The sequence below is a fragment of the Mus caroli genome, unplaced genomic scaffold, assembly GCF_978045245.1.
Source record: "Mus caroli unplaced genomic scaffold, Mus_caroli_1 scaffold_5, whole genome shotgun sequence".
NCBI lineage: Eukaryota > Metazoa > Chordata > Mammalia > Rodentia > Muridae > Mus > Mus caroli.
Window position 1 is genome coordinate 66,319,560 of NW_028227260.1, and position 26,867 is coordinate 66,346,426.

The window sequence follows — 26,867 nt, forward strand, 5'->3', positions numbered from 1 at the left end:
GGTGGATATTATTGATATACTTTAAGGTACATATTGTGAGGAAGTATAACATGTTAGTAAGCTTTCTATACTATAACAAATACCTGGGATAATCAGCTTAACAAAAGAGTGTATTTAAAGCTCAATTGCTTATTTTAGTACTTATATTTTTTAATTGTTTTATTATGTATATACGTGTTTTGCTTGCATGTATGTCTATGCACTCCAAGGCCAGAAGCGAGTGCCAAATCTCCCGGAACTGACGTTATAGATGGCAGTGAGCCACCATGTTGGTGCTGGGATCTGAACCCTGGTCCCCTGGAAGAGCAGCCAAATGCTTGTAACTGCTGAACAAACTCTATCCTAACTTGTCTTCATTTTACTGGGTTTTTTTTTTTCTGTTTCAAACTCAGTTTTAACATAGTTCAGAAAAATATTTTGTTGATAGTAAGGAGGGTACAACAAAGAATTTAACAGTTTGTATTTTCTTCTACTGAATGATCATGTTTCTACTCATGTTTAATATAGTTTTGTACTATGGTAGATACATAGCTCTCCTGAGCTATTTATTATTCAAGGGTTAAGGGTTTAAAAATCCTCTAAATAATATCCTGAATTTTATTGTTGATTATTTTAGCTATATAAAATTGCTCTTTTTTTATTTGGGGATTTCGTTCCATGATTAGTTGTCCCTAGTGCTTTGGGGTCTGTAACGATGTACCAGATTATGGCAACAGCAGAGGCTAAACCATTCATCTAATAACTGGGTTGCGAGAAGGAAAAAGTAATAGAACAGTGTCCTGGTATCTGCTGTACTGAGTGAGGGTCAGCAGGGTCAGAGGCCACACCGGGAATGGAAACTGAGTGACCCTTTCCCTCTCTAGGGTGATATAGGAAAAAGCCTCATGGGGAGCTTCACCCTCTTTCAGCAGTGATAGGACACTCCTGCATATCAAGGGCAAGCTGAATGGGGAAGCCACAGTTCATCTCCAGAAGCAATAATAAGGCAGCATCCTTTTCCCCTAGTGGTACATCATCAGAAAAGGCCTTCTGGGATGGGGTTAGTAAGTTCTACATTATTCTAACATATTATACAGAGTACAGGATACCAGGGAAAATTGATTGTCACCAAGAAGCAGGAATTCCTCATCTTGAATGTGCAAAAGGAATTGATAGAGGCAGCGGAGATAAGGCAGATGCTAGGATTAAACAAGAAAGCTTGTAGAGGGACTATCAAAGTGCTTCAACAAATAATTATAGATACCCCAGAAACAAATGAAAAAAAAAAATACAGTGAAGTCCCAGTAAAGAAGTAGAAAGCACAAAGGAATCCTAAATGGAAATTTTAAAAATTAAAAATACAAATCTGCACACTGGTCTTTTTAATGTGCTCATTTTAACAAGTTCATTGCCTGTTGAAAATTCTCCTATTTGTTTCTCTTAATCAAAAGCAAAAAAGCTTAAGAGTTAGTGTAGCATACAGGAGCCTCTATGATAAAGTTCCTGCCTGCTTCTGGACCCCTCTTCCACCATCCTGTTGTCCTGCAATTTGGGGTGTAGCAATACCATGCCATTTCTCACATCTATGCTCTCCCTTCTCCCCCTTCTCCCCCTTCTCCCCCTTCTCCCCCTTCTCCCCCTTCTCCCCCTTCTCCCCCTTCTCCCCCTTCTCCTCCTCTCCCCTGCCCCTCCATAGATGTGATCCCCATTAACTCCTAAATATTCATTCAGGCTCTATTTTCTAAAACCTGTAAACCTTTTGCATAAGCAGAGTAGAATGATTAAAATTTATTCTATCTGTGGGGACCTTCTTGTCTTCCTTCTTCCGGCTGATTGACAGGTTCTGACATAGCCTTAAAGAAGCTAGCTTGAAACCTGTCCCTTTCTGAGCCGCTGGTTCCTTAGGCAGCCATCTACCATAGTACACGTGACTGTTGCTGTATTGTTTTGCTATTTTCATGCATTTATCTCACCCCTCAACATGAAACACCTTGAGTTCAGGGACTTTCTTTTATTTATTTAAGCTTCAGTGCCTGCTACGTGTAAGTATTTTGGACAAATGAACGAACACCCTTATTCAGTCCTTGTATTTTGATGAGGGGGGTTACTTAGTAGAAAGTACAAGGCCCTGGGTTTAGCTCCTAGCACAGAAAAAAAAATACAAAAAAAGAGGGGCTTTTTAAATGAGAGATTCAGTACCTACATTTATTATAAATGTAGAAATCAGTTTGGAAAGGTGGATCAATTTAGTTAAGGTCACACAGCTAGGGAAATAGATCAGATGAAAAGCATTATTGATTTGGTTTGGTTTGATGTTTGTTTTAGTGAAGAACTCCAAAGCCTGTGCCGTTTTTTTTTTTAACCTAACATTATTTAATGAGAAAGTAAAAACACAAAAATATTCCTATTATCTGAAACTCCACATACTGTTTTTACAGTGCTCAGGATCAAACTGAGGACTTGTTCATGCAAGGCAAATCATCTATGTGGAGCTACCCCCTGAGGCCTTGGTTCTTACATTTTCCCATTGCTAAGCTTCAACAACTGTTAAGCAAATCTGACTGTTGTAAAGACTGAGTTTGACAAGTCAAGATATGATTTAAAAGCCATGCATCCTAAAGTCATGAAGTTGTACTTAATTAAGACAGTAATAGTCCCATATTAAGCTAGTTGCAAATACAAAAGAATTACTAACCAGGTACTTTGGCATTTATCTCTAATCGCAGTACTTAGGAGGTTGAGGCAGGAATATTTCAAGTTAAAAGCCAGCCTGAGCAATATAGCCAGACCCCATGTCAAATAAACAGTAAAAAAATAAAATAAAATAAAATAAAATAAAATAAAATAAAAATAACCTCCAAAAGTCAGATTTTCAGTCATGTTGGGCTGTCCTGGTTTTTATACACCACCCTCTCCCACCTTACTTGTTAGCAATAACTAAGGTGTGAGCCATGAATTTTTTCTCTCAGAAATAGCCAGCCAGATCTGCTCCAAGGCTGCTGAGGGATATCATCTAATGTCCCCAACTCCCTGCTCCCTCTGAGAGTTCCCTTGCCTTATGCTCTTCTGGGGGACAGAACTTGAGCCAAAATTCTTTGCATACCCAGTCACTACTTGCTAGAATTCTCTCCACCATTAAAACCTACTTCATCAGTCACTCCCATGGTGCCATGTCTGGTTTCTAATAATAAGCAGATAATAGATTATGAGATATCACCAAACCCTTTTCACATCTTAAACTTATTTTGATAATTTCAGAGTTAGAGGAAAGTTGTAAATATAGATAGAACAAGATATTTGGATATCCTTTATTCAGATCCCGCAAATGTTTCCATTCAGCTTCTCTCTGTATCTCTGTCCATCTCTGGTTCTTCTTTCTCCTCTCTCTTCTCTTCACTTGTCACTCTGCTCTATTCTCTCTCTCTTCCTCTCCCCATCCTTCTCTCCCTTCTCCTCCTCTCCCCTGCCCCTCCATAGATGTGATCCCCATTAACTCCTAAATATTCATTCAGGCTCTATTTTCTAAAACCTGTAATCCTCAAATCAGAAAATTTAAGCAATGCTATCATCTATTTGTATGAATTGTAAAAACAAAATCTTAAATTATGTGTTTTATTTAGTTCTCATGTGTCCAGTGTCTTCACTGATTTGGAACAGTTCCAAAATTAAAATAACTAGGACCATTTGTTTCTAAATGACCCTAAGTTTTGGGTTTGGGACATTCGTCCCTAAGTAGATTCGAGTGATGCATTTTTATTTTTTGCAGGCCTGCTACTTAAGTTCCTTTCTGTGGAAGCACTGCTAGTGTTACTGCTGATGGTGTTGATTTTGATCACTTGAGTTGGTCCTTTATTTAAGGAAGTACCTTCCAGTTTACTTCATGAAAAAGCAATTGTGTTACCCTTTGCAATTAAAAACATCTTGTGAAGATAGATACACTTTGAGCCTATATAAGTAGCCTTTACTTTTTAAAACTTGCAATTGCTCATTTTGTACCCATTTGACTTTTTAGGCACTTCTTATTTCATGTTTTTTAAAGTTGATATTTGAATAGATAATAATTCTGACAGTTCAACTTTTTTGGATTTACGTTATTTTATGTGAATGATTATATGAGTTTTTGCCTGAATGCATGCATGTATGCATGTGCATACCTGGTGCTTGCAGAAGTCAGAAGAAGGCATCATATCTCCTGGAACTGGAATTCTGGATGGTTGTGAGCCATTATGTGGATGTGAAAAACTGAACCCCTATTCTCTGTGAGGGCAATACATGCTCTTAACTACTGAGCCTTGTCTCCAGAGCCTAATTTTCAAAATATATAGTGAAAAGGTCAAATATTTTCCCTACCTGTTTCTGAATACCCAGATTTTTCATGGGCAACGTTATTTTTGTTTGTGTATTCTCCTAGGTACACTCTATACATGTATATGTAAATATAGATATATATGTGGATATTTGTAGCTCTATGTGCCCAAAGTTAGCATAATAATAGATTGTTCTATACTCTTTATCACCAATACTGTATATCTTAAAGATCACTACATATATATTCCAGTTACCTATTGATTCATTTTTAAAAAGTCACCTTAACATCCAGTGGCTTGAGCAGGAGGATAACATAATAAGAACGTACAACTTTAACAGTTCTTGGATTGAGTGGTCTTGACGAGGCAGTTCTTGCCCAAGGTCTCTCATTTGGTTTTTGTCAGACACTGATTCATGAATGAAGATAGCCAAGGTTTGCTCACTCATGTACTCAAGAGTAGATACAGGCTGTTAACTCCAGTCCCATTACTATATCTCTAATATCTTCAGATCCTCACAGCATGATGACAAGGGGCTCTTAAGAGTGTCATAAGAGAAGACAAGGTGAAAACTGTATTTAAAACTAAAACTAACTTAGCAGCAGAAATTACTTAGTCCCTCTTTTTTTTTTTTTTTTTTTTTTTTTTTTTTTTTTTTAGACTTAGTCCGTCTTTTACCCTAGTCACAAGCATACATGGTGTCCTGCTGTTTTTGGTTGGTTGGTTTGGTGTTTGTGTTAGGCCCAGTTTTCCAGAAACACAGGAGAGCTCCAGAGATCAGGACACTGAGGCAAATACTCAAAAGTCTTTATTCCAAGTCCGAACTTGGACACAACCTTCCCTGCTCTGCAGATTAGGAATGTAACACCCAGGTCTAGGGGCTCAGGATTTATATACAGGAGATGCATACGCTGGGGCTTTCAAGCCTTGGCGTTACATGATTGTGTGAGGGGGAAAGCAATGCTACCCTTGAAAGCCAATAATATCTCTTCAGACAAGGAGGGACCATACATCTGGAAAAGGACCTTTTTGACCTGGGATGAAATGACTCATTTTGTTATCAGTGACCAGTGCATTTTTACAAGCCGGCCACAGCTGTCTGGGACTGTTTGGTTGTCTCTTTCCCATAGCTTAAGAGTGGGACCTTATCACTTCAAGGGCATTAATTTTCTGCCTCCTTCAAAGGCAGGAGGCATGTGCTGTCTTTTGTCTCTTTATTTGTGTCAACTTAACCTGAGCTAGAGTTACCTGAGAAAGGAAAGGAACCTCAGTTGAGAAAACACTTTCATCAGATTTGCCTGTAGGCATGTCTGTAGGATATTTTATTGATTTATGCTTGTAGGAGCATCAGTACCTGCCTTGCCTCTTCTCTTCTCTTCTCTTCTCTTCTCTTCTCTTCTCTTCTCTTCTCTTCTCTTCTCTTCTCTTCTCTTCTCTCTCTCTTCTCTCTCTCTCTCTCTCTCTCTCTCTCTCTCTCTCTCTCTCTCTCTCTCTCTCTCTCTCTCTTTCTTTCTTTTTTGGGGTTGTTTGTTTTCAAGACCTTTCTTAGCCCTGGCTCTCTTAGAACTAGTTCTGCAGACCAGGCTGGCCTTGAACTCACAGAGATCTGTCTGCCTCTGCCTCCCAGTGCTGGGATTAAAAACATGTGCTACCATGCCCAGCCTTTTATTTTCTTAATAGATATGTTAAAATGTATTATTTAAGTATATCATAATTTATTTGGCCATTTTCCTAATGATGGACATTTGGGCATTTTGTAATCACTATAACAAACTGTTTATAGTAAATAACCTCTTAACCAACATTCTTTCACACATATGGAAAGAATGTATCTTACAGTTAAACCACAACTTGAATTGATTGGCAGAGCAAAATATTTTACACAGGCTTAGTGGTACATGTCTGTAATGTTGGCACTTGAGAGTTGGAAGGCAGGAGAATCCGTCAAGGGTCATCCCTGGCTCGTATTTTCAAGGTTTGTCTCCAGGTTGAAGCATATGTCAAAACTTCAGTTCACTGCTGTCAGATACTACTTGTATGGCGGGAACACAGTTTCTTTATTCATCACCTGATGGGCACTTGGGGGGGGTTATTTTTCAGCTTTTGTGACTAATACTGGTGTAAATATCTGTGTACAAGTTAACACAACCATGTTTTCATTTTTTCTTGGATACATAACCAAGAGTAGAAATATTGAACTGAATGGTTAACTGGTAACTGGTAGGAACTGCTGGTTGATTCCTACATCCATGCGTACTGATGTTTACTCTGCTCAATTTTCTTTTGTCTTTATCTGTTGGAGTTCTTTATCTTTTTAGCAGAATTGATGGAGGAATTTAAAATATTTATTATTTATAATTTGTCCTACACTTTGCTTAGTTCTTTTCAGTAATACCTCTGTATTGTTTTATTTATATAAATGTATTGCACTACTCTTTATGGCTTCTGGTGATGTTTCATACTTAGAAAATCCCCTTCCTTCCAACATTATGAGCTAGTTTTCCCACGTATTTTTTAGCACTTTAATATTTATATGTCATTACAATTAGACTGTCAGGCATAGGCCTATTTTTTTTCAGATAGCTACTTGATGCTTTTAACATCATTTAATAAATTATCTACATTTGTCATATAATAAATTCCAGATTTCAGATAAGTTTCTTCATCTCTAGGTTGGTTTGTGTAACAGTAATTCCTACCAGTCATGTATCTGGATCCTTTCAACACAAATTCTAATACCATTTAGTTCTTAAAATGCAATATGCCTTCACAATTTGGAGTAGTTAAACCTGTTTATAATTTCAACCGTGTTGAAGCTTGAGATATAGGTAAAAGAACACATTGTTTAAAAGCTAAATTACAAAATTTGTATCTGGACATTTAGATTTCAAGATTGACCTTTTTTTTGTTTTGTTTTGTTTTTTTCTTTCAAGACAGAGTTTCTCTGTGTAGCCCTGGCTGTCCTGGAACTCACTCTGTAGACCAGGCTGGCCTTAAACTCAGAAATCCACCTGCCTCTGCCTCCCAAGTGCTGGGATTAAAGGCGTGCACCACCACGCCAGGCTCAAAATTAACTCTTAATTACAGCTCTTAAGAGTTTTTTTACTAAATAGTTTTCTACTAAAGGAGATTACAACAAGCATATCCATTATAATACTAAGAGAAAATATTTTTCTCATAATTAATATACTTCTATCTTTAAAATCCCAGAGGACCTGACTGGAACACTGAATTGTATGAAGAAGGGGGTGCTACTGTCAGAGAGCTTCTTAGTGAACTGTATGTCAAAGTTGGTGAAATTCGGCACTGGGGTCTGATCCGATATATCTCTGGGATCTTACGGAAGAAAGTGGAGGCACTTGATGAGGTACTAATAAGTTCTTGGGTTTATACATAATCTAAATGGGGGTGCACTTTTAAAGTTACTACGTGCTGGGAGTATAGCTCAGTGGTAGGGTACTGCATTCCTGGGATCCTGGGTTCGATCCTTTGCACTACACGGGGAGAAAAGCTTGATTTTCCTATGTTGTTGTTGTTTAAAGCAATCACAACTTCTAGGGTTTTGTTTTTTTTTTTTTTAGCACATCTATAAAGTTTCTGGTATTCAGTTAGCCTTTTATTTGTGAGTGACAATTACTGAACCACAACAACTACAGACTATAAAGGTGTTGTAAGCCAGAAGAGTTTGAGATCTTAGTGAGTTTACACTGAGCTGAAAGTCGCTGCCTTCTAGAAGGTGGAAGTGCCTCCTGATTTCTCCCTGGAAATCTTCTGATCATGTTTCATGAGAAGGAGAGCTTGGTGTGCGGCTGTAAGTTAAGGGGGATGAAGTTTTGTGGGCTGACAAGAAAAATGTTTACAAATCTGAAGGTTTCTTTTGGAAAAGGGTAAGCTTTGCTACCTCTGCCTAGGCCTGCACAGACCTTCTGTCCTACCAGAAACACCTGACAGTAGGACTTCCTCCAGAACCTCGAGAGAAGACCATCTCTGCGTGAGTGGGTCATGTGGTTGGGTTTGATAGAGTTTCTCTGCACCTTTAAGAAATTGTGTGGGCTTGGCACCGTTCTCTCACCCTACTTTGTAGAATATCTTATATGCAAGGCTGCAGCACAGGAGAATGACAGGGTACAAGTAAGTTAAAGACAGTGTTTATAGGAAGTAATACTAAAAGTTTTCTTACTGACTTTTCCTAAATCCCCTTTTAAAAATATTATTCATTTAATGTATGTGAGGACACTGTAGCTGTCTTCAGACACACCAGAAGAGGGCATCAGATCCCATTACAGATGGTTGTGAGCCACCATGTGGTTACTGGGAATTGAACTCAGGACCTCTGGAAGAGCAATCAGTGCTTTTAACCGCTGAGCCATCTCTCCAGCCCCAAATTCCTTAATTCTACTTATTCTAAACACACACACACACACACACACACACACACATATCCCACACCACACCACACCAGGAGATCAGGAATTAGCAACATAAAAGACAACCGTAGTCTAAAAGAGAAATAGAAGAAAGTATGTGGTTAGAGCATTGGGTTGCTATTGATATAGCTCCATGCTGCTGAAGAACGAATCAAAGGTGTGCATTTTATGTTTGGTGGAGGTGTGGGGGTAAGGGGTGCCTCTGCGGGCCCATGCTGAGGCATGCCTTCCCTGTAAGGGACCAGCCACATGATGGTATAGTATAGAAGAGAGTTTATTCAGTAGGTAGGGAAGTTGAAGGAGTAGAGGAAGAGAAAGGCAAAGAGGGGGAGAGGAAGAGAGAATAGAGGAGTAGAGGCCTGCCATGAGCACGTGAGAGAGAAGAGGGAGGGGAATGGGAAGGGGAAGGAGCAAGAGGACAGAACAAGAGCAAGAAGACAAGAGAGTGAGGAGGGGGCAAGCAGCCCCTTTTATAGTGAGTCAGACATACCTGGCTGTTGCCAGGTAACTGTGGGCCGGAGCCTAGACTAAATGGCAACTAAAGATGTGAAGGTCAAAGCTGAAAGGGAAAATAAGCAGCAGCCTGAGGTGGCATGTCTGCAAGAACACTGTCATCAGATTGTCACTGGCCCAGTTTACTGTAGCTTCTGATTAGCAGTAGTCCCCTGGGATAGACTGGGACAAGAGGGTGAGGAGTGGAAGTTTAATCCCTACCCATAGTATTATTCACTTACCACTAGCCATGCCAGTAAAGCTTCTCTGCACTAAGTCCTTGTAAGTTCATGCGATGATAGTGCCGATATTTAAATCTACAAGCAGATGGTATTTAAAAGAAATATTTTTAGAATTATTCTAACTTCATAAGTGATCAGAAATAAATCTGGTTTTCTATGAAAGAATTATCTAAAAAAAAACCCAGCATGTCTCCCCACCTGCCAGTTCTACTACAATAACCAGTGTAGTAAAAATGTTTTTTTTAATTGGCTTATTTTTTGAGACAGTATTACCGTATGCTCCAGTCTTGTCTGGAACATGCAATCCTCTTACACCTCAGTCCCCTTATTATACGATTATAGGTATGTACCACCATGCCTAGCTAGTGAGCTTATCCAGGGATTGACGAGAGAGAGCACTTAGCAGGGATGCTTCGGTGGTATCTGCACACTACCCTGTTTCCAGTTTATAGATATAAGATTTCAGCTGCCTGTAAGGTCCAGTACTGGATGGAGGCTTAGAGAGACATGTTCTAGGACATTTGCCACAGATTCTATATGTAACGTCTTAGTTATACTTTAGGAAAATAGTTTGTCTAACTTTCTTCTACTGCCATGACAAAATATCATAGACTTGGATGTTTAAATGACAGCAATTGATTCTGGCAGTTTTACAGTGTCAACAGGATTGGTTTCTTCTGAAAGCTATCAAGGACTTCATTCTAGGCATCTTCTTGGCTTGTATATGGCTGTTTTCCCCTATGTCTCCTGATATTTTCCCATCCTATACATGTCTCTGTGTCCAAAATGTCCCATTTTTATAAGGACACTAGTCATATTAGATCAGGAACTATCTTAATAACTTTAATCACTTCTTAAGAGCCCACTTTCCATTAAAATCCATTAAAATCTGAGGTACTAAAGATGTTGACTGAATTTCAACATCTGAGTGTTGAAGGACACAGTTTAACCTGTAAGGCCTTGCTTTTAGTAAACACAACCTTGTATCACAAATAAGATCACTTTTGTGTCACTAGAAGCACTTCAAAAGAATATGCCCTGACACATGCTTGCTAAGCACACCATGTCAAGACTGGAGAGATGGCTCAACAGTTTGTTTCCTAGCACCCAAGTCAGACAGCTCACAACCCCTTGTAACTTCAGCTCCAGAGGTTGGGGAATGATGTAACGCCTTTGACCTCTGAGGGCACCTGCTACACATTACCACCCCCATACACACACACACACACACACACACACACACACACACAAACTTAATTAAAATAAAATCTTATGTATGTCAATGGGAGAGAGTCATAGGGTTTGACCAGTTGTGGTGATATGTGGCTCTAATTCCAACTCTCAGAGGCCTGAGGCAAGGAGATCAAAAATTTAATGCCAGCCTGAGCTACATAACAAAATCCTATTTAAAACAAACAAATTACTCTCCCCACAAAAATACACAATAAAAAGGCTACTCCCACAAAACTTTGAGAGTCACAAATATGAATGTGTATATATACCTGTGTGTATGTGTGTTTGCAACTATAGCTGAACTGATGGAACTATTTAAAATATCAATATATTGGGGCTGGAGAGATGGCTCAGTGGTTAAGAGCAATGACTGTTCTTCCAGAGGTCCTGAGTTCAATTCCCAGCAACCACATGGTGGCTCACAACCATCTGTAATGGGATCTGATGCCCTCTTCTGGTGTGTCAGAAGACAGCTACAGTGTACACACTTTAAATAAATAAATAAATCTTTAAAAAAATAAATAAAATATCAATATAACCCTATAAGATGTGACTATAAAGTAATAAAATGGTTTCCAAAGGACACAGCTGAAAATGAACTTCTTTGTAGCTATTATGCTTACTTGTCACATGTTGAAGACAAATTATAAAACACTAGTCTGGAAAGACATTGAAGGGTGAGGTTTAGTGGAGTCAGAGTGGGCCACAGAGGTAGTGAATGAGCTTTTTGTTCTGATGATGATGGGCTAAGGCAGTGGCTTGGACTTGTGGTGAATTTTTACTCTCTAAAGTCTATTTAGGTTACGTTATTGTAGAAGTTGATCTTTAGTCACTGTTTTCTTCTCTAGGCCTCTACCGTACGAGGCACTCACTAAACTGATCGATGAAGCCAGTGAAGGCGACATGAGCATCTCAACCCTTACACAGGTGGGCAGCAATTAAAGCCTAGCCTGGCAGTTGATAAGTCAGTATTTGTAACTGACCTGACGATTTCCAAAGACAACAAACACATTGTGAAACCTGTGCTAACACTTTTGTTTATCTCCATTCTTTACACAGGAAATAATGGTCTATCTTGCCATGTATATGAGAACTCAGCCTGGCCTCTTTGCAGAAATGTTCCGACTTCGAATCGGTTTGATCATACAAGTTATGGCAACAGAACTAGCACACTCTCTTCGATGTTCAGGTATTTCTTTAATTCACAGTAACTAGTTTTAGGTGGAATTCACTTCTCGTGCAGATCCTTGGAGTTTGGAAGAGGCATGGAAAGGAAGACACAGAGCTCTGTGAGGCTGTTTTGTTCCTGAATTTATTGATCACTAACAAAGGGAGCAAAAAAATTGGTATATTGTGTACTGGCTCAGCAGCTTCAAAGAGTCCTCGGAGACTCTGCATTTCACAGTCTTCTTAACTAAGTCCTTTCAGCTAACTTCTTCCTAACACCTTAAGGGCTTTGGAGATTGACATACTGTGTTGGATTCTGACTCAGAGAAGGGAGCTCCTGGACACCAAGTGTGAGTCACTCACTAAACTGCATCATAGTGGTAGTGGTCGCTCAATATCACGATCAAACAAGGAAGGAAGGATTTTGTCAATGTTTTTCTAACAAGACTCTAAAGTATTTATAGGTTTATTTGTCAGCATAACAATTTCAGTTGAGAAAATAATTTTGGCCCGAGGAAGCTATACAGCAGAATTGTCACACAGGTTTATCTACCTTTTGATGGTGCTTTATAATCTTGCCACCTATGACTTTCACACTTGAGAACCATGTACTTGAATTAAAAAAAAAAAAAGCCAGGCACTGGTGGCGCACACCTTTAATTCCAGCATTCAGGAGGCAGAGGCAGACAGAGCTCTGAGTTTAAGGCCAGTCTGATCCACACAGGGCTATATGCTAAGCCCATGTCTCCAAAAATATTTCAAAAATGTTTAAATAGGTTTACAAATTTGTATCAGGACACATTTATAGCTATATGTGACTATGTGTGGTCTGCACGAAGGCTGTGAGTTAAATGTGCCTAAAGTGTAAAGTATAAAAGAGCTAGAGATGGCATAGAAAATATAATCACTGTGGCAAAACTCAAACTAAAACTCATTTCATGTATATTTCCTAAAATGGCATTTTAACAATTATTTAATTTTAATTATGTGTATATTTGCATGTCTGTGTATGTGTGCGTATGTGAGTACTTGCTCCTATATAGTTCCAAGGATATCAGATCCCCTAGAGCTGGAGTTACAGATGGTTGTGTTATAAGCCACCTGACATGGATGCTAGGAATGAACTCGCTTATAACCACTTAGCCATCTCTCCACTTCCCCACATGGCTTTCAACTTTCTTCTTAGAGGGGCTGGAGAGATGGCTTAGCAATTAAGAGCACTAGCTTCTGTTCCAGAACACATGGGTTTGAATCCTAGCAGCCACATGGCAATCTGAATTCCAGTGCCAGGAGATTCATTGCCCTCTTCTAGCTTCTTTAAACACTGCATACACACGATACATAGACATACATGCAGGGAAAACACCAGTACTCATAAAATGGTAGATATGGTCTACATTTTTGAGATGTTCCAAGTAGCCCAGGTGAGCCTATAAATTGTGATCCTTCTGCCTTCACCTCTAGAGTACCTAGATTATAGGCAGTCATCATAATGTCTGATGCACAAAGGCTCTTAATTGATATAGATCATATATATATATTCATATATATCTTCAAGGATATGTATATGTATATATATCCTTCAAGAAGAGAAACAATAATTATTTTATGACTATTATTTACCAGATACTGTTTTTTGGTTTTATATTTTTATGTATTATCTTATTTAATCCTTATAACCACCCACTAGAGAATACAATGTAATTCTGTTTCTGCAAATAAAGAAACTGAAAAAAAAAATGAAGAAAGAAAGAAAAGTATTGGGTAGGACACAGAGGCAGATGGAGGGAAACCTTGTCTCAAACTCTTCTCCCAATAAAAATATTAAATAACCTGCCCAATGTAACATCATCAGTATATAGTATATAGTAGAATTTGATGCCATGTCTGTTTGATTTCAAATGATTTCCAATCAGTACATTTTTAGAAGTAAATGTTTTGTATAGGATTTTGCAAGTGCAGTATCAAGGAATGTATTTTTTAGAGGGTTTGTGTCCTAGTTAGGTCTCTATCGTGGTAATAATGTACCATGGCCAAAAGCAACTTCTGGGGAGGAAAAGGGTTATTTCAGCTTACAACTTGAGGTTCATCATGAAGGTATGGGGGAGGCAGGGCAGGAACTTAAGCAGGAACCTGAAGGCATGTACTAAAGCAGAGTCTATAGAGGGGTGCTGCTTATTGGCTTGCTCCCCATGGCTTGCTCAGTTTGCTTTCTTACAGAATTCAGGACCACCTGCCCAGAGATGACACCACCCACAGTGACCTAGGCCCTCCCATTATCAATCATTAACCAAAAAGTGCCCCCACAGGACTTGCCAGAGCCACTCCCTCCAGTGAGGGTCCCTTTTCCCAGATGCTTTTAGCTCTTACTGGGTTGACAAAAAAAAACTAACCAACACAATATAATTATTCAGTACTAAACCTCAGCCATGATAAAACTCTCAGTCATTCTTTACTGTTCCTTGCCTGTAATCGGGTCCTCCTGTTGGCATCATCACAATAGTTTGCAGGAGGTGCTACTGAGTAGCTACGAACTCAGTAGTGCCTCCTGCAAACTATTTTATCAATCTCTACTCTTGAAGATTGATGTCTCCTCTGATTTCCAAGCAATATATCGCTCACTTAAGCAGTGCTATACACAATATTTTGTTGTTTTTACTTTTTACTTTTATTTTATTTTTCCTGTTTGCATGTTCTATGTCTCTAAAATTAATGGGAAACCTGTCAAAGTCCGGTGCTATGTGTCATACTTGCTTGTACTACTATGGCTTAAAATGATGACCTATATGCAGTTCCCTTCAAAAAATGACTACTGTTGATGAGCGCATTCAAGTTCTCCTTAGTATTCTTAATAAATTCACAGATTCATCTCCGTTCTCCTTTAACCATATACACTGAGAGCTTTTGAGTTTAACTGTGAGCATGTACACTCATTGCTATTCTCTGAATGCCTTCCATTTCTCTTGTTAACTTTCATTCTTTTCACCTTCAAATAAAGACTGTAGGGAGTTATGCAACAGTGTAGAAACAGAATGAAGAAGAAAGTAACGAGACAGCTAATCTACAATCTAGGTAGTCTGTTGTAGCCGTCCAGCAGCCATGTTCGAACTGGGTACCTGAAAGGGGAGCTGGAAATGAAAAGGACGGGATGCGAGAGAAGGATGAAGCCGAGACAAAGGTTCTGATCAAGGCTCCAAGTTTAATTTTCATCACTGTGTTTATATAGGGAGATCTCACAGACCCATTCTTTGTTTCAGCTTGTTTATGTTGCAAATCAAGGTCATTGGGCAGTCTATTCTTCTAAGTTCCTATAGGAAGTTGCATGTGCAATCACCTAGATCATTAAGCCCATTGTGGCAAGCACTCAGGGTCTGTTCAGCCTGCTCAAGGCTGGGGAAGCACAGTCTGTTCTTAAATAGTAAAAACCTAGTGTTGTATGAACAGCCAATTATATGGTGTTAGAAATTTGTTATGTAACCTACATCTTCTAAAGTGACTTCGAAATCTGATGAAAGGAAGTAGAGGGTACAACTTCCATCATAGAGGAAAGGAGAGGGCACATCGACATGAGCAGACCAAGTGTGGTCACCATGTTCCTGCAATTGTGTCACTTAACAGGCTGAGGCAGGAGGATGATGGGTTTAAGGCTAGCCTAGACTGTGTAGTGAGAGCTTGTTTCAAGGAGAAAATGGAACACGAGGATGTGGGAAGCAAAGTTGAGTTCCTTCTGCCTAAATTTCTGTCCATTAGCTGAAGAAGCCACAGAGGGCCTGATGAATCTCAGTCCTTCGGCCATGAAGAACCTCCTGCATCACATTCTCAGTGGCAAGGAGTTTGGAGTGGAACGAAGCGGTAAGACCCAGGCACTGGACCTAGACTTCCGGGAAGTCCCCAAATAAATAGAGCTCCAGTAAATAAAGCATGTAAAAGCAAAACTATCTTTGGAACAATACTTGAAATCTAAAAGAAAAATTCAGTTCAACAGAAGGTTTTGGACTGGGGAGAGGGCTGATGGTTTAGTGTTTGCTGCTAATACTTGATGAGCTGAGTCAGGATCTCTAGTCCCCACATAAATGCTGAGCTCAGTACCTTATGTCTGCAATCCCACCTCAGCCATGGCCTAGTTTGCTTTTCTTGCTGTGATAAATACCATGACCAAAAGCAACATGGGACTAAATGGGTTTATTTGGCTTACAAGTCCTGGTCACGGTCCATCACTGAGGGAAGCTAATGCAGGAACGCAAGCAGGCCAGGAACTGCTGTGGAGGCCATGAAAGAATGCTGCTTACTGGTTTGCTCCTCGTGGCTTCCTTGTGACTCCCTCAGTTTCTTCTTTCTACAACCTAGGATCACTGGTCCCCCCCCATTAGCTGGACCTTCCCACATCCACCATTAACCATGAAAAGGCCCCAACAGACTGGCCTACAGTCTGTTGGAGGCATTGTCTCAGTTGAGCTTTCCTCTTCTCACATGACTCCAGTTTGTGTTAAATTGACAAACAAACAAAAAAAAACAATAAAAACAAACAAACAAAAAACTAATCGACACACTCTCATATTGAGATGAGAGGCAGAGACAGGGGGCTCTCAGGAAGCCTGTGGGCCAGCTAGTCAATATATGCAGCATTGTGCTAGAGAGACCCTGTCTCAAACAAGGGAGAAGTCAAGGACCTACACGGAAGGTTGTTCTCTCACCTCCACATGCATACCATGGCAGACATGTTTGCTCATTCGCACATGCACTCTGCCTACCTCCCTCTGTCTCTCTGCCTCCCCCCACACACACACACACATACCACACGTTTTAAAAAGATTTGGAAACATACACATGCAATTCCTGTGGAGGCCAGCCAGCGACTTGCAGGACTGGGTTCTCTCCTTCCAACATATGTATCTCAGGAACTGAACTCAGGTCATTAGACTAGGTAGCAAGGGCTTATACCTGCTGGGCCATCTTGCTGGCCCTCATGTTTCCTTTTTAACTATGTATTACCTTTCATTTTCCTAAGTCAGGAGGACAACTAAAAACCCACAGTATGAATCGCTATTGTATTCAAATTGTCAGTAATTCAGCAGACCTGATAATGTTATGGGTGTGTGTATGTTGGTAGTTGCAACATATCAACTATGTCCTTTCAACCTTAAATTATACCTCTAGAGTATCACAAGCTAATCTTCATGTACACTTTTAGATTTTAATTAACAGGTGTTAATTGTATATATCACTGAAATTGCAAGTATTATTTTATTTTAGTACATGTGTACAGCTTGTGTCTATCAAAACCAGCATGCACTCTGGGTTTTTACAGTATTATTTATGCTGTATACCTAAAGAAGTAGAACAAAAACCTAAAGAAGTGAGAAAAAAGGATTATCTCATATGTTCAATTATTAACTTTAAGTTATACTTTTTCAGGTGGAGGGATGCTCAGACTTTAGCATATTTGGTTTTATTTTTGTTTTGTATTATTTAAGTCTTGTTGTGTCCTTCCATGGCCTCCAGGGAGAGAGCTGACTCAGGTAGTGAGGGAATGAAGAAAAGACAAGCATGTACAGACAGACAGACAGACACACAGAAAAGCTGAAGTCTGTGGATTGGGCTCTGATGAAGAAACTGCAGCATCCCCAAAGTTTATCATGTTTTCTTTTGTTTGTTTGTTTGTTTGTTTTTATTGGATATTTATTTATATTTCAAATGTTATCCTCATTCCTTATGCCCCCCCAGGAACCCCCTATCCCATTCCCCCTCCTCCTGCTTATATGAGGGTGTCCCCCCACCCACTCACCCATTCCTGCCTCCCTGCCCTCGCATTCCCCTACACTGGGGCATCAAGTCTTCACAGGACCAAGGGCCTCTCCTCTCATTGATGCCTAACAAGGCCATCCTCTGCTACATATGCAGCTGGAGCCATGGGTCCTACCATGTATACTCCTTGGTTGGTGGTTTAGTCCCAGGGAGCTCTGGGGGTACTGGTTGGTTCATATTGTTGTTCCTCCTATGGGGCTGCAAACCCCTTCAGCTCCTTGGGTACTTTCTCTAGCTCCTCCAATGGGGACCCTGTGTTCAGTCCAATGGTTGGCTGTGAGCATCTGCCTCTGTATTTGTCAGGCTCTGGCAGAGCCTCCCAGACGAGAGCTATATCAGGCTTCTGTCAGCAAGCACTTTTTGGCATCCACAATAATGTCTGCATTTGGTGACTGTATATGTGATGGTCCCCAGGTGGGGCAGTCTCTGGATGGCCTTTCCTTCAGTCTCTGCTCCATATTTTGTCTCTGTAAACCCTTCCATGGGTATTTTGATCCCCCATCTAAGAAGGACTGTGGTCTTCCTTCTTCTTGAGCTTCATGTGGTTTGTGAATTGTATATTGGGTATTCTGAGCTTTTGGACTAATATTCACTCATCAGTGAGTACATACCATGTGTGTTGTTTTGTGTCTGGGTTACCTCACTCAGGATGATATTTTCTAGTTCCATCCATTTGCCTAAGAATTTCATGAAGCCATTCTTTTTAATAGCTGAGTAGTATTCCATTGTGTACATGTGCCACATTTTCTGTATCCACTCCTCAATTGAGAGACATCTGGATTCTTTCCAGCTTCTGGCTATTATAAATAAGGCTGCTATGAACATAGTGGAGCATGTGTTCCTGTTATATATTGGAACATCTTTTGGGTATATGCTCAGGAGTGGTATAGCTGTGTCAGGTAATACTAAGTCCAGTTTTCTGAGGAACTGTGATTTCCAGAATGGTTGTACCAGCTTGCAATCCCACCAACAGTGGAGGAGTGTTCCTCTTTCTCCACATCCTCGACAACATCTGCTGTCACCTGAGTTTTTGATCTTAGCCATTCTGACTGGTGTGAGGTGGAATCTCAGGTTGATTTTCATTTCCCTGATGACTAAGGATGTTGAACATTTCTCTTTTTTTTTCTTTTTATTGGGTATTTTCTTTATTTACGTTTCAAATGTTAAACCCTTTCCTGAGTCCCCCCCCCTCCAGGAACTCCCCTATCCCATCCTCCTTCCCCCTGCTTCTATGAGGGTGTTCCTCCACTCACCCCACCTCCCTGCCCTCAATTTTCCTACACTGGGGCATCTATCGAGCCTTTATAGGGCCAAGGACCTCTCCTTCCATTGATGCATGACAAGGCCATCCTCTGCTATATATGCAGCTAGAGCCATGTTGTTGATGGCTTAGTCCCAGGGAGCTCTGCAGAGTCTGTTTGGTTGATATTGTTGTTCTTCCTATGGGGTTGTAAACCCCTTCAGATGCTTCAGGTGCTTCTCAACCATTTGAGTTTCCTCAGTTGAGAATTCTTTGTTTAGCTCTGTACCCCATTTTAATAAGGTTATTTGATTGCTGGAGTCTATTTTCTTAAGTTCTTTGTATGTATTGGATATTAGCCCTCTATCAGATGTGGGATTGGTAAAGATCTTTTCCCAATCTGTTGGTTGCTGTTTTGTCCTATTGACAGTGTTCATCATATACAGTTGAACCAGGAGGTGGGGCTATTGCATATGTCTGAACAAGGGGGCTGGGTTATCGAGCCTCCATAGGAGCAACCTTAAGGCTGTAAACATTGGGGAAAGGTAACTAAGGTAGATATTTTCTGCACACACTATCAATATTCATACTCAGATTCCCAAGGAAGGCTTTGCTAGCCCCTGAACCTCATCTGGGGAAGGTTCTGCTACATGGGACAGAGGCACTGGAGTCCTTGGCATGGCCATGCCAGTGTCAACAGCACATACTCACTCAGGACTTCATTCCCTTAGGACCCTCCACTCTCTGCACAAGTTAGAAAACAGGAGCTGGAGAGACTGCATGGCAGTTAAAAGTACTTACTGTTCTTCCAGAGGTGCCAAGTTCAGTTCCTATCACCTATGTAGATGAGCTCACAGCTGTCTGGAACTCCAGCTCCATGGAACCCAGCTCCTTCTTCTGCACATGTGGCATACATTTGTTTCTGCACATGTGTACATGCACATACATACATACAACAAACAAATAAAAATCATAAAAATAGCCAGGTGATGGGGGTACAGACCTTTAATCTCAGCACTCAGGAGGCAGAGGCAGGTAGATCTCTGAGTTGGAGTCCAGCCTGTCTGGAGAGGGAAAACAAGTTTCGGGACAGCCAGGGCTACATAGTGAAATCCTATCTCAAAAAACATCATCATCATCACCATCACCATCATCATCATTTATTTTAAAGTTAGAAAATAGTACTCAGGCTGGAGGTATTTCTAAAGTGAAGATTCTGAATTAGCCTGAGATTCTGCTATCAATATCTTCTGTGGTACTGATGCTGCTGGTCCAAGAACCACACTTAAAACAGCAAGGTTATACTAGGTTTTTCTTACGTTAAAAACAAAAGAAGGATGCACATTTAAGTCTTTTTAAAATGATTGAGAAAATGAGACTGATTGTTCTTTTTTCTTTGATATCTTATTCTATACAGTTCGTCCCACTGATTCAAATGTGAGTCCTGCTATTTCCATCCATGAGATTGGTGCTGTTGGAGCAACAAAAACTGAACGAACTGGAATCATGCAGTTAAAAAGTGAGATAAAGCAGGTAAGATATAACCTGAAAAAGTATGGATGTAGTCATAATTAATAACATTCTTAGCTGGACATGATGGTGCATGCCTATAACCCCACACACAGGGGATACAAGTTGGAGGATCAAGAGGTGAAAGCCAGCCTCGGCAACAGAGGAAGAGGGAAGCTGGTCAGGAATACTGGAGACACTGTCCAAAAACAAAATCAAAACCAAAACATCATTTTAAATGAGACTTTGCTGTGCTCATTTCCTTAGTTTCCCATCTGAGTGTAACTTGAACCATTTGTTTTCCAGGTGGAATTCCGTAGGCTGTCTGTCTCGATGGAGAATCAGGTGAACCAAGACATCTTTCAATGTTGACTGGCTTTCCTAACCCTTTTCAAAGCAGACTTTGTTGTGCTCACTTCCTTTGTTTCCCATCCTGAGTATAACTTGAACTGTTTATTTTTCAGGTGGAATTTCATAGGTTGTCTGTCTCAACTGAGAGTCAGGTGAAACAAGGAAGACTTTTTAAACAGACTTTAACTAGCCATAGCATACATTACCTCACAAACTTTCCACAAGTAATGACACACCATGAAATCTCTCCCATAGCAACCATTTGTAGACAGTGCTCCCTTTTGTAGATCAAATGACTTAATTTTAGGAGGAAAGTACCTGGCAACAGGTAGCAAGAAAGTGATGTCCTGAGTTTCCTTATTACAGTTAATGTGCAATTTATAATGGATTTTCTTTATAAAAGTAGACACACGTATTGCTTTTAAGAATAGCTAGCTGGAGAGATAGCTCAGCAATTAAGAGCAGTGGCTGCTCTTGCAAACAAAGAACCCAGTTTTGTTTTCCAGCATCAACATGGTGGCTCACAACAGTGTGACTCTTGTTCCTGGAGATTTGATGCTTTCTTTTGGCCTCTATGGATACTGCATGCACATGGTACACAGAAGTACATGCAGGCAAAATACTCATACACATACATGAAAAATAAATACATCTAAAAAAGCAAAACAAACAAACAAAGCAAACCACGGGCCCAGAGAGATGTCTTAGTAGTTAAGAGCCCTCACTGTCTTTATGGAGGAACCAGGTTTAGTTCTCAGCACATACATGACAGCTCACAAGTGTCCTTAACTGTAGTTCCAAAGGATCAGATATCTTCTTCTGGCTCCACAGGCACCAACCACACACATGGTGTACATACACACATGCAGGCAAAAATGTTATACACATAAAATTTCAAATTATATTAGTTCTTCAAAAATTAGGAAAAAAGAATAGGTACAAGAGTGTAGGGTAGAGTAGGTAAGGGTTTTATTTTTAAATCTTTTTGGAGATTTTAACATGTACAACACCATAAACATAAAGGACAATGGTGTTTTATTAGATTTTATTCCAAAATTCGACTTTATCAATGCTGAGAGAGGTACATGAGTGCTACTGTGTAGGTGAAGAAGAGCCATGTCTAAACAGACGAGGAATCACAGTTGCTCAACAGGATATTAGAGCCTCCTTTCACTGCTGCTAACAATGAATGGCGTGTTGCATTATACAATGGAATGTTTACTCTCTTTTAAAGCTGTGGGAAACTGTTTGATTTTAGGATATCTACATTGAGAAGGTGCTAATGTAAGTCCTTCTAGTACCACTTCGTTTTTGTTTGAGAATTCTACATATGCATATAATATACTTGGATCAAATCTAATCCCCAGTCATTCCCCTCCACCTTCTCCATACCCCACCCTCTTCCACTTTCTTCACACAACTTCATGGACTCATTTTGTCAAACCCATTGAGTCCACTTAATGCTACTAGTGTGTGCTAATTCCATGAAGAATGACCTAGGGTCTATGACCTAAAGACTATACTTGTAGAGATCACTTATATAGTTATTAATAGCACTTCATAAGAAAGGCTTAAAAGCCCTCCTACTTTCAAAGTAGAATTATAATAGCTCAGGGCATTAAAGCCTCATGGAGAGAAGAGGGAAATGAAGATTTTGTTTCTTTAAAGGGGAGTTCTGAAACCATTTAGGAGAGTTCTTGAAGATTAATTTTGAAGGAAGTTTGGGTACCTTCCTTAAATATCCTTTAGTGTTTGTATTTTATGCAAGGGGAAGACTGATATAAGAAGATGGGCTGGAGAGATGGCTCAGTGGTTAAGAGCACTGGCTGCTCATCCAGAGGTCCTGAGTTCAGTCCCTAGCACCCACATGGTGGCTCATAGCATCTGTTACTCCAGACTCAGGGAATCTGGCATCCTTTCTGGCCTCCACAAACACTACATGCATGTGGTCCCCAGATATACATATAAGCAACACACATACACATGACATACAAATAAAATACTAAATATATTTTAAAAGAAAAAAAATCACATGCTACAGTTCTTGCCAGGTAACTTTTTTATCTGAACATTTTCCTATTTGAAAGTGGAAAGGACAACTTCAGTGCTAAATAATTGTTCATTGGTGTGATTGGGTAACAGTCCTTGTTTTGGTTGAGGGTGATAGGCTAAGTGCATTATAGCTTGGGGATTTGTTTTGTTTTGTTGCAGCAAGGTCTCTATAGGTAACCTGATTATCCTGGAACTCAACATGTAGCTCAGGCAAGTCTTCAAACTCACAGAAACCCGCCTGCCTCTGCCTGTAGACTTCTGGGATTAAATGTGTGTACCATCACACCCAGCTCACATTATAGTTTTTTTTATAGACATCTGGTATTACTTACGATTTTTTTTATATTATTGGAACTTGAAGTCCTTGTTGCCATCTAGATTGAAGTCGACCTTTCCAGCTACTCAAGATTTTTCTCCTACACATTCAGTACCTACAGGTCTTCAATGGAGCCCAAATGCTTAAGACTATAATTTAGAGGATAGGGAGACTACATCATCATTGCTTTTTTATTTATAGCATCGCTTTCCATCCTTACATGCCTCTGTGGTATTTTGCATTGTTTTCTGCTATTTACCAGTACCCTAATTTCTAGACAAAGGTATTTCAGGGTAGTTTTTAATTTATTTTACCCTTTACTGTGGCATTTAGAGGAAACTTATTTCTTGGGCTTTTAATGATAACATGCTGGCAAATTACTTAAATGCTCTGTAGTATACTACTACTAATAGATTTTTTTAGACACAAATAATGCTTGTCTTATCTCACCTCTTTAAAAAATTTTACTTTCTCAATTTCTTTTATAGACTAGTGGCGGTCATCCCTCGGGTATAGATTTGATGTCACCATCCTTTCTGGTAACTCCTTTTATGTTATCTCATGTTTCATTCACAAGTGTTTTGATATAATGTTATGTAGATCATAACATAGTATTTGACTATTATAAAAACCAAAGTGGGGCTAGAGAGATGGCTCAGTGGTTAAGAACACAAAGGTCTATGCCTTTCTCTAGCAATCACTAATTAAGAAAATGCACTACAGACTTTGCTACAGCCTAATGTTATGGAAACAGTTTTGTGTTTGAGAGTTCCTCTTCCAAAATGACATGTGTATTTCTCATTTCTCTCACATCTATTTCTATGGGGCTGTATTAGTTACTTTTCTGTGTGCTGTGACAAAAATACCTAAAAAGTAACTTATGAAAAGTTAAAAGGTGTATTTTTGCTCACAGTTTGAGGGCACAGTCCACCATGTGAGGGGAAACATGGCAACAGGATCATGAAGCATCCAGTCACATTGAACCCACAGTTAGGAGACAGGTGAATGCTGGTTCTCAGCTCCTTTGCTCCTTTTTCAAACCTAGAATTTTGCAATTTTCTTTTTTTTTATAACTGCATACATATAACCAATGTATCTTGATTATGGCTATCCCCAACACTCACTTCCACTCTTCCCAGCCACCACCAACACATGCGCCTCTCCACTTCACATCCTCTCCATTTAATATTATTATTATTATTATTATATTTTCTTTATTTCAAATGTTATCCCCTTTCCTCATTTCCCCTCCAAAAACCCCCTATCCCATCCCCCTCCCCCTGCTCACCAACCCACCCACTCCTGCTTCCTGGCCCTGGGATTCCCCTACACTGGGCCGTTGAGCCTTCACAGGACCAAGGGCCTCTCCTCCCACTGATGACTAACTATGCCATCCTCTGCTACATATGCAGCTGGAGCTATGAGTCCCACCATATGTACTCTTTGGTTGGTGGTTTAGTCCCTGGGAACTCTGGGGGTACTGGTTAGTTCATATTGTTGTTCCTCCTAGGGGGCTGAAAACTCCTTCAGCTCCTTGGGTCCTTTCTCTGGCTCCTCCAATGGGGACCCTGTGCTCAGTCCAATGGTTGGCTATGAGCATCCACTTCTGTATTTGTCAGGCACTGGCAGAGCCTTTCAGGAGACAGCTATATGAGGCTCCTGTCAGCAAGCACTTTTTGGCATCCACCATAGTGTCTGGGTTTGGGAACAGTAATATGGGATGGATCTCCAGGTGGGACAGTCACTGGATGGCCTTTCCTTCAGTTTCTGCTCCAAACATTGTCTCTGTATCTCCTCCCATGGGTCTTTTGATCCCCTATCTAAGAAGGACCGAAGTATCCATACTGTGGTCCTCCTTCTTCGTGAATTTCATGTGGTCTGTGAATTGTAACTTGGGTATTCTGAACTTTTGGGCTTATCAGTGAGTGCATACCATGCATGTCCTTTTGGGTCTGAGTTACCTCACTCAGGATGATATTTTCCAGTTGCATCCATTTGCCTCAGAATTTCATGAAGTCATTCTTTTTAATAGCTGAGTAGTACTCCATTGTTTAAATGTACCACATTTTCTGTATCCATTCCTCTGTTGAGGGACATCTGGGTTCTTTCCAGCTTCTGGCTATTATAAATAGGGCTGCTATGAACATAGTGGAGCATGTGTCCTTTTTACCGGTTGGGACATCTTCTGGATATAAGCCCAGGAGAGGTATTGCGAGATCCTCCGGTAGTACTATGTCCAATTTTCTGAGGAACCGCCAGACTGATTTCCAGAGTGGTTGTACAAGCTTGCAATCCCACCAACAATGGAGGAGTGTTCCTCTTTCTCCACATCCTCTTCAGCATCCGCTGTCACCTGAATTTTTGATCTTAGCCATTCTGACTGGCATGAGGTGGTATCTAAGGGTCGTTTTGATTTTCATTTCCCTGATGACTAAAGATGTTGAACATTTCTTTAGGTGCTTCTCAGCCATTCCAGTTTCCTCAGGAGAGAATTCTCTGTTCTCCATTTTTTAAAGATTCATTTATTTATTTTATACATATGAGTACCCCACCATTGTTCTCTTCAGACACACCTGAAAAAGGTACCAGACCCCATTACAGATGGTTGTGAGCCACCACGTGGTTGCTGGGAATTGAACTGAGGACCTCTGGAAGAGCAGTCGGTGCTCTTAACCACTGAGCCATCTCTCCAGCCCTGTTCCCCATATTTTAATAGGGTTATTTGGTTCTTTGGAGTCTAACTTCTTGAGTTCTTTGTGTATATTGGATATTAGCCCTCTATCGTATGTAGGGTTAGTAAATATCTTTTCCCAGTCTGTAGGTTGCTGTTTTGTTCTGTTGACAGTGTCCTTTGCCTTACAGAAGCTTTGCAATTTTATGAGATCCCAATCAGTCTTAACCAATGCAGAGGGTTAGGATAATTGTTTAGCATTTTTAGGAACTATTAGACTTCTGCAGAGCTGAACTTCTTCACATCCCATTGTGTAAGCATTCTAATTTCTTCACCCCCCCTCCCCAGTGCTTATTCTTGTCTTTCTTTTGTTGTTGGCTATCCTAGTGGGGTTTTGTTTTATCATAGCTCTGTGCCCAATGACATTGATATGGCCATTTGCTTATGTTTGGAGAAATATTTTATTTCTATCATCTGCCCATTATTTTGATTAGCATACAAAGATTATGTTTTATTGTGACATTTTTTCAAACATCCTTTGCTTTTGTTCCTCGTTCTCTTCACCTCCCTTGCCCATCTCCGTCCCCCTTTGTACCCTTCTATCTCCTGTAGTCTCTTTTCCACTTTCATGTCACCTGTTGTCTCCCTTCCTCTCCTCCCTCAGCACCCCCTTTTCCTCTCATTGTCTCCTTTATAGTTTCATGACCAAGACCCACATTTACATTTACATGTATACAGCCAACTAACTGGTAAGGTAGAATTTCAGAGTAGCTTTAATTTGCATTTCCCTGATTCTTTACCCATTTTTAATTGTGTGTTTTATATTTGGGGGTTACAAGGATTCTTTATATATTCTAAATACAATATCCTTACAGAATATGTCCTTTTTATTCTTACTGATGTTCTTTCAAGAGGTCTGTTTTATCAGAGGTCAGTTTTTCTATTTTTTTCTTTTATTGTTCCCATCAAAGAAGGCTTTACCTAAATCAACACTACAAGAATTTAATGCTATTTTTTCTTTTAAGGGCTTTGTTAAAATTGTTTTAGCTCGTACATTTGAGACTATGATTATATTG

The 26,867-nt window shown here is 40.0% G+C and overlaps 1 protein-coding gene across 2 annotated transcripts in view; it reads left to right on the top strand.

The window, feature by feature from the left end:
* Positions 1-26,867, top strand: part of Phka1 (phosphorylase kinase regulatory subunit alpha 1) — a 113,343-nt gene that overhangs the window by 77,019 nt on the left and 9,457 nt on the right. For both annotated transcript variants that reach the window (XM_021152821.3, XM_021152825.3), the window contains 8 exons: positions 7,497-7,653; positions 8,198-8,277; positions 11,529-11,607; positions 11,740-11,869; positions 15,598-15,699; positions 20,310-20,425; positions 20,708-20,746; positions 23,609-23,659. In XM_021152821.3, coding sequence (XP_021008480.1) covers positions 7,497-7,653; positions 8,198-8,277; positions 11,529-11,607; positions 11,740-11,869; positions 15,598-15,699; positions 20,310-20,425; positions 20,708-20,746; positions 23,609-23,659 — 754 coding nt within the window. The remainder of the gene's footprint in view (positions 1-7,496; positions 7,654-8,197; positions 8,278-11,528; positions 11,608-11,739; positions 11,870-15,597; positions 15,700-20,309; positions 20,426-20,707; positions 20,747-23,608; positions 23,660-26,867) is intronic.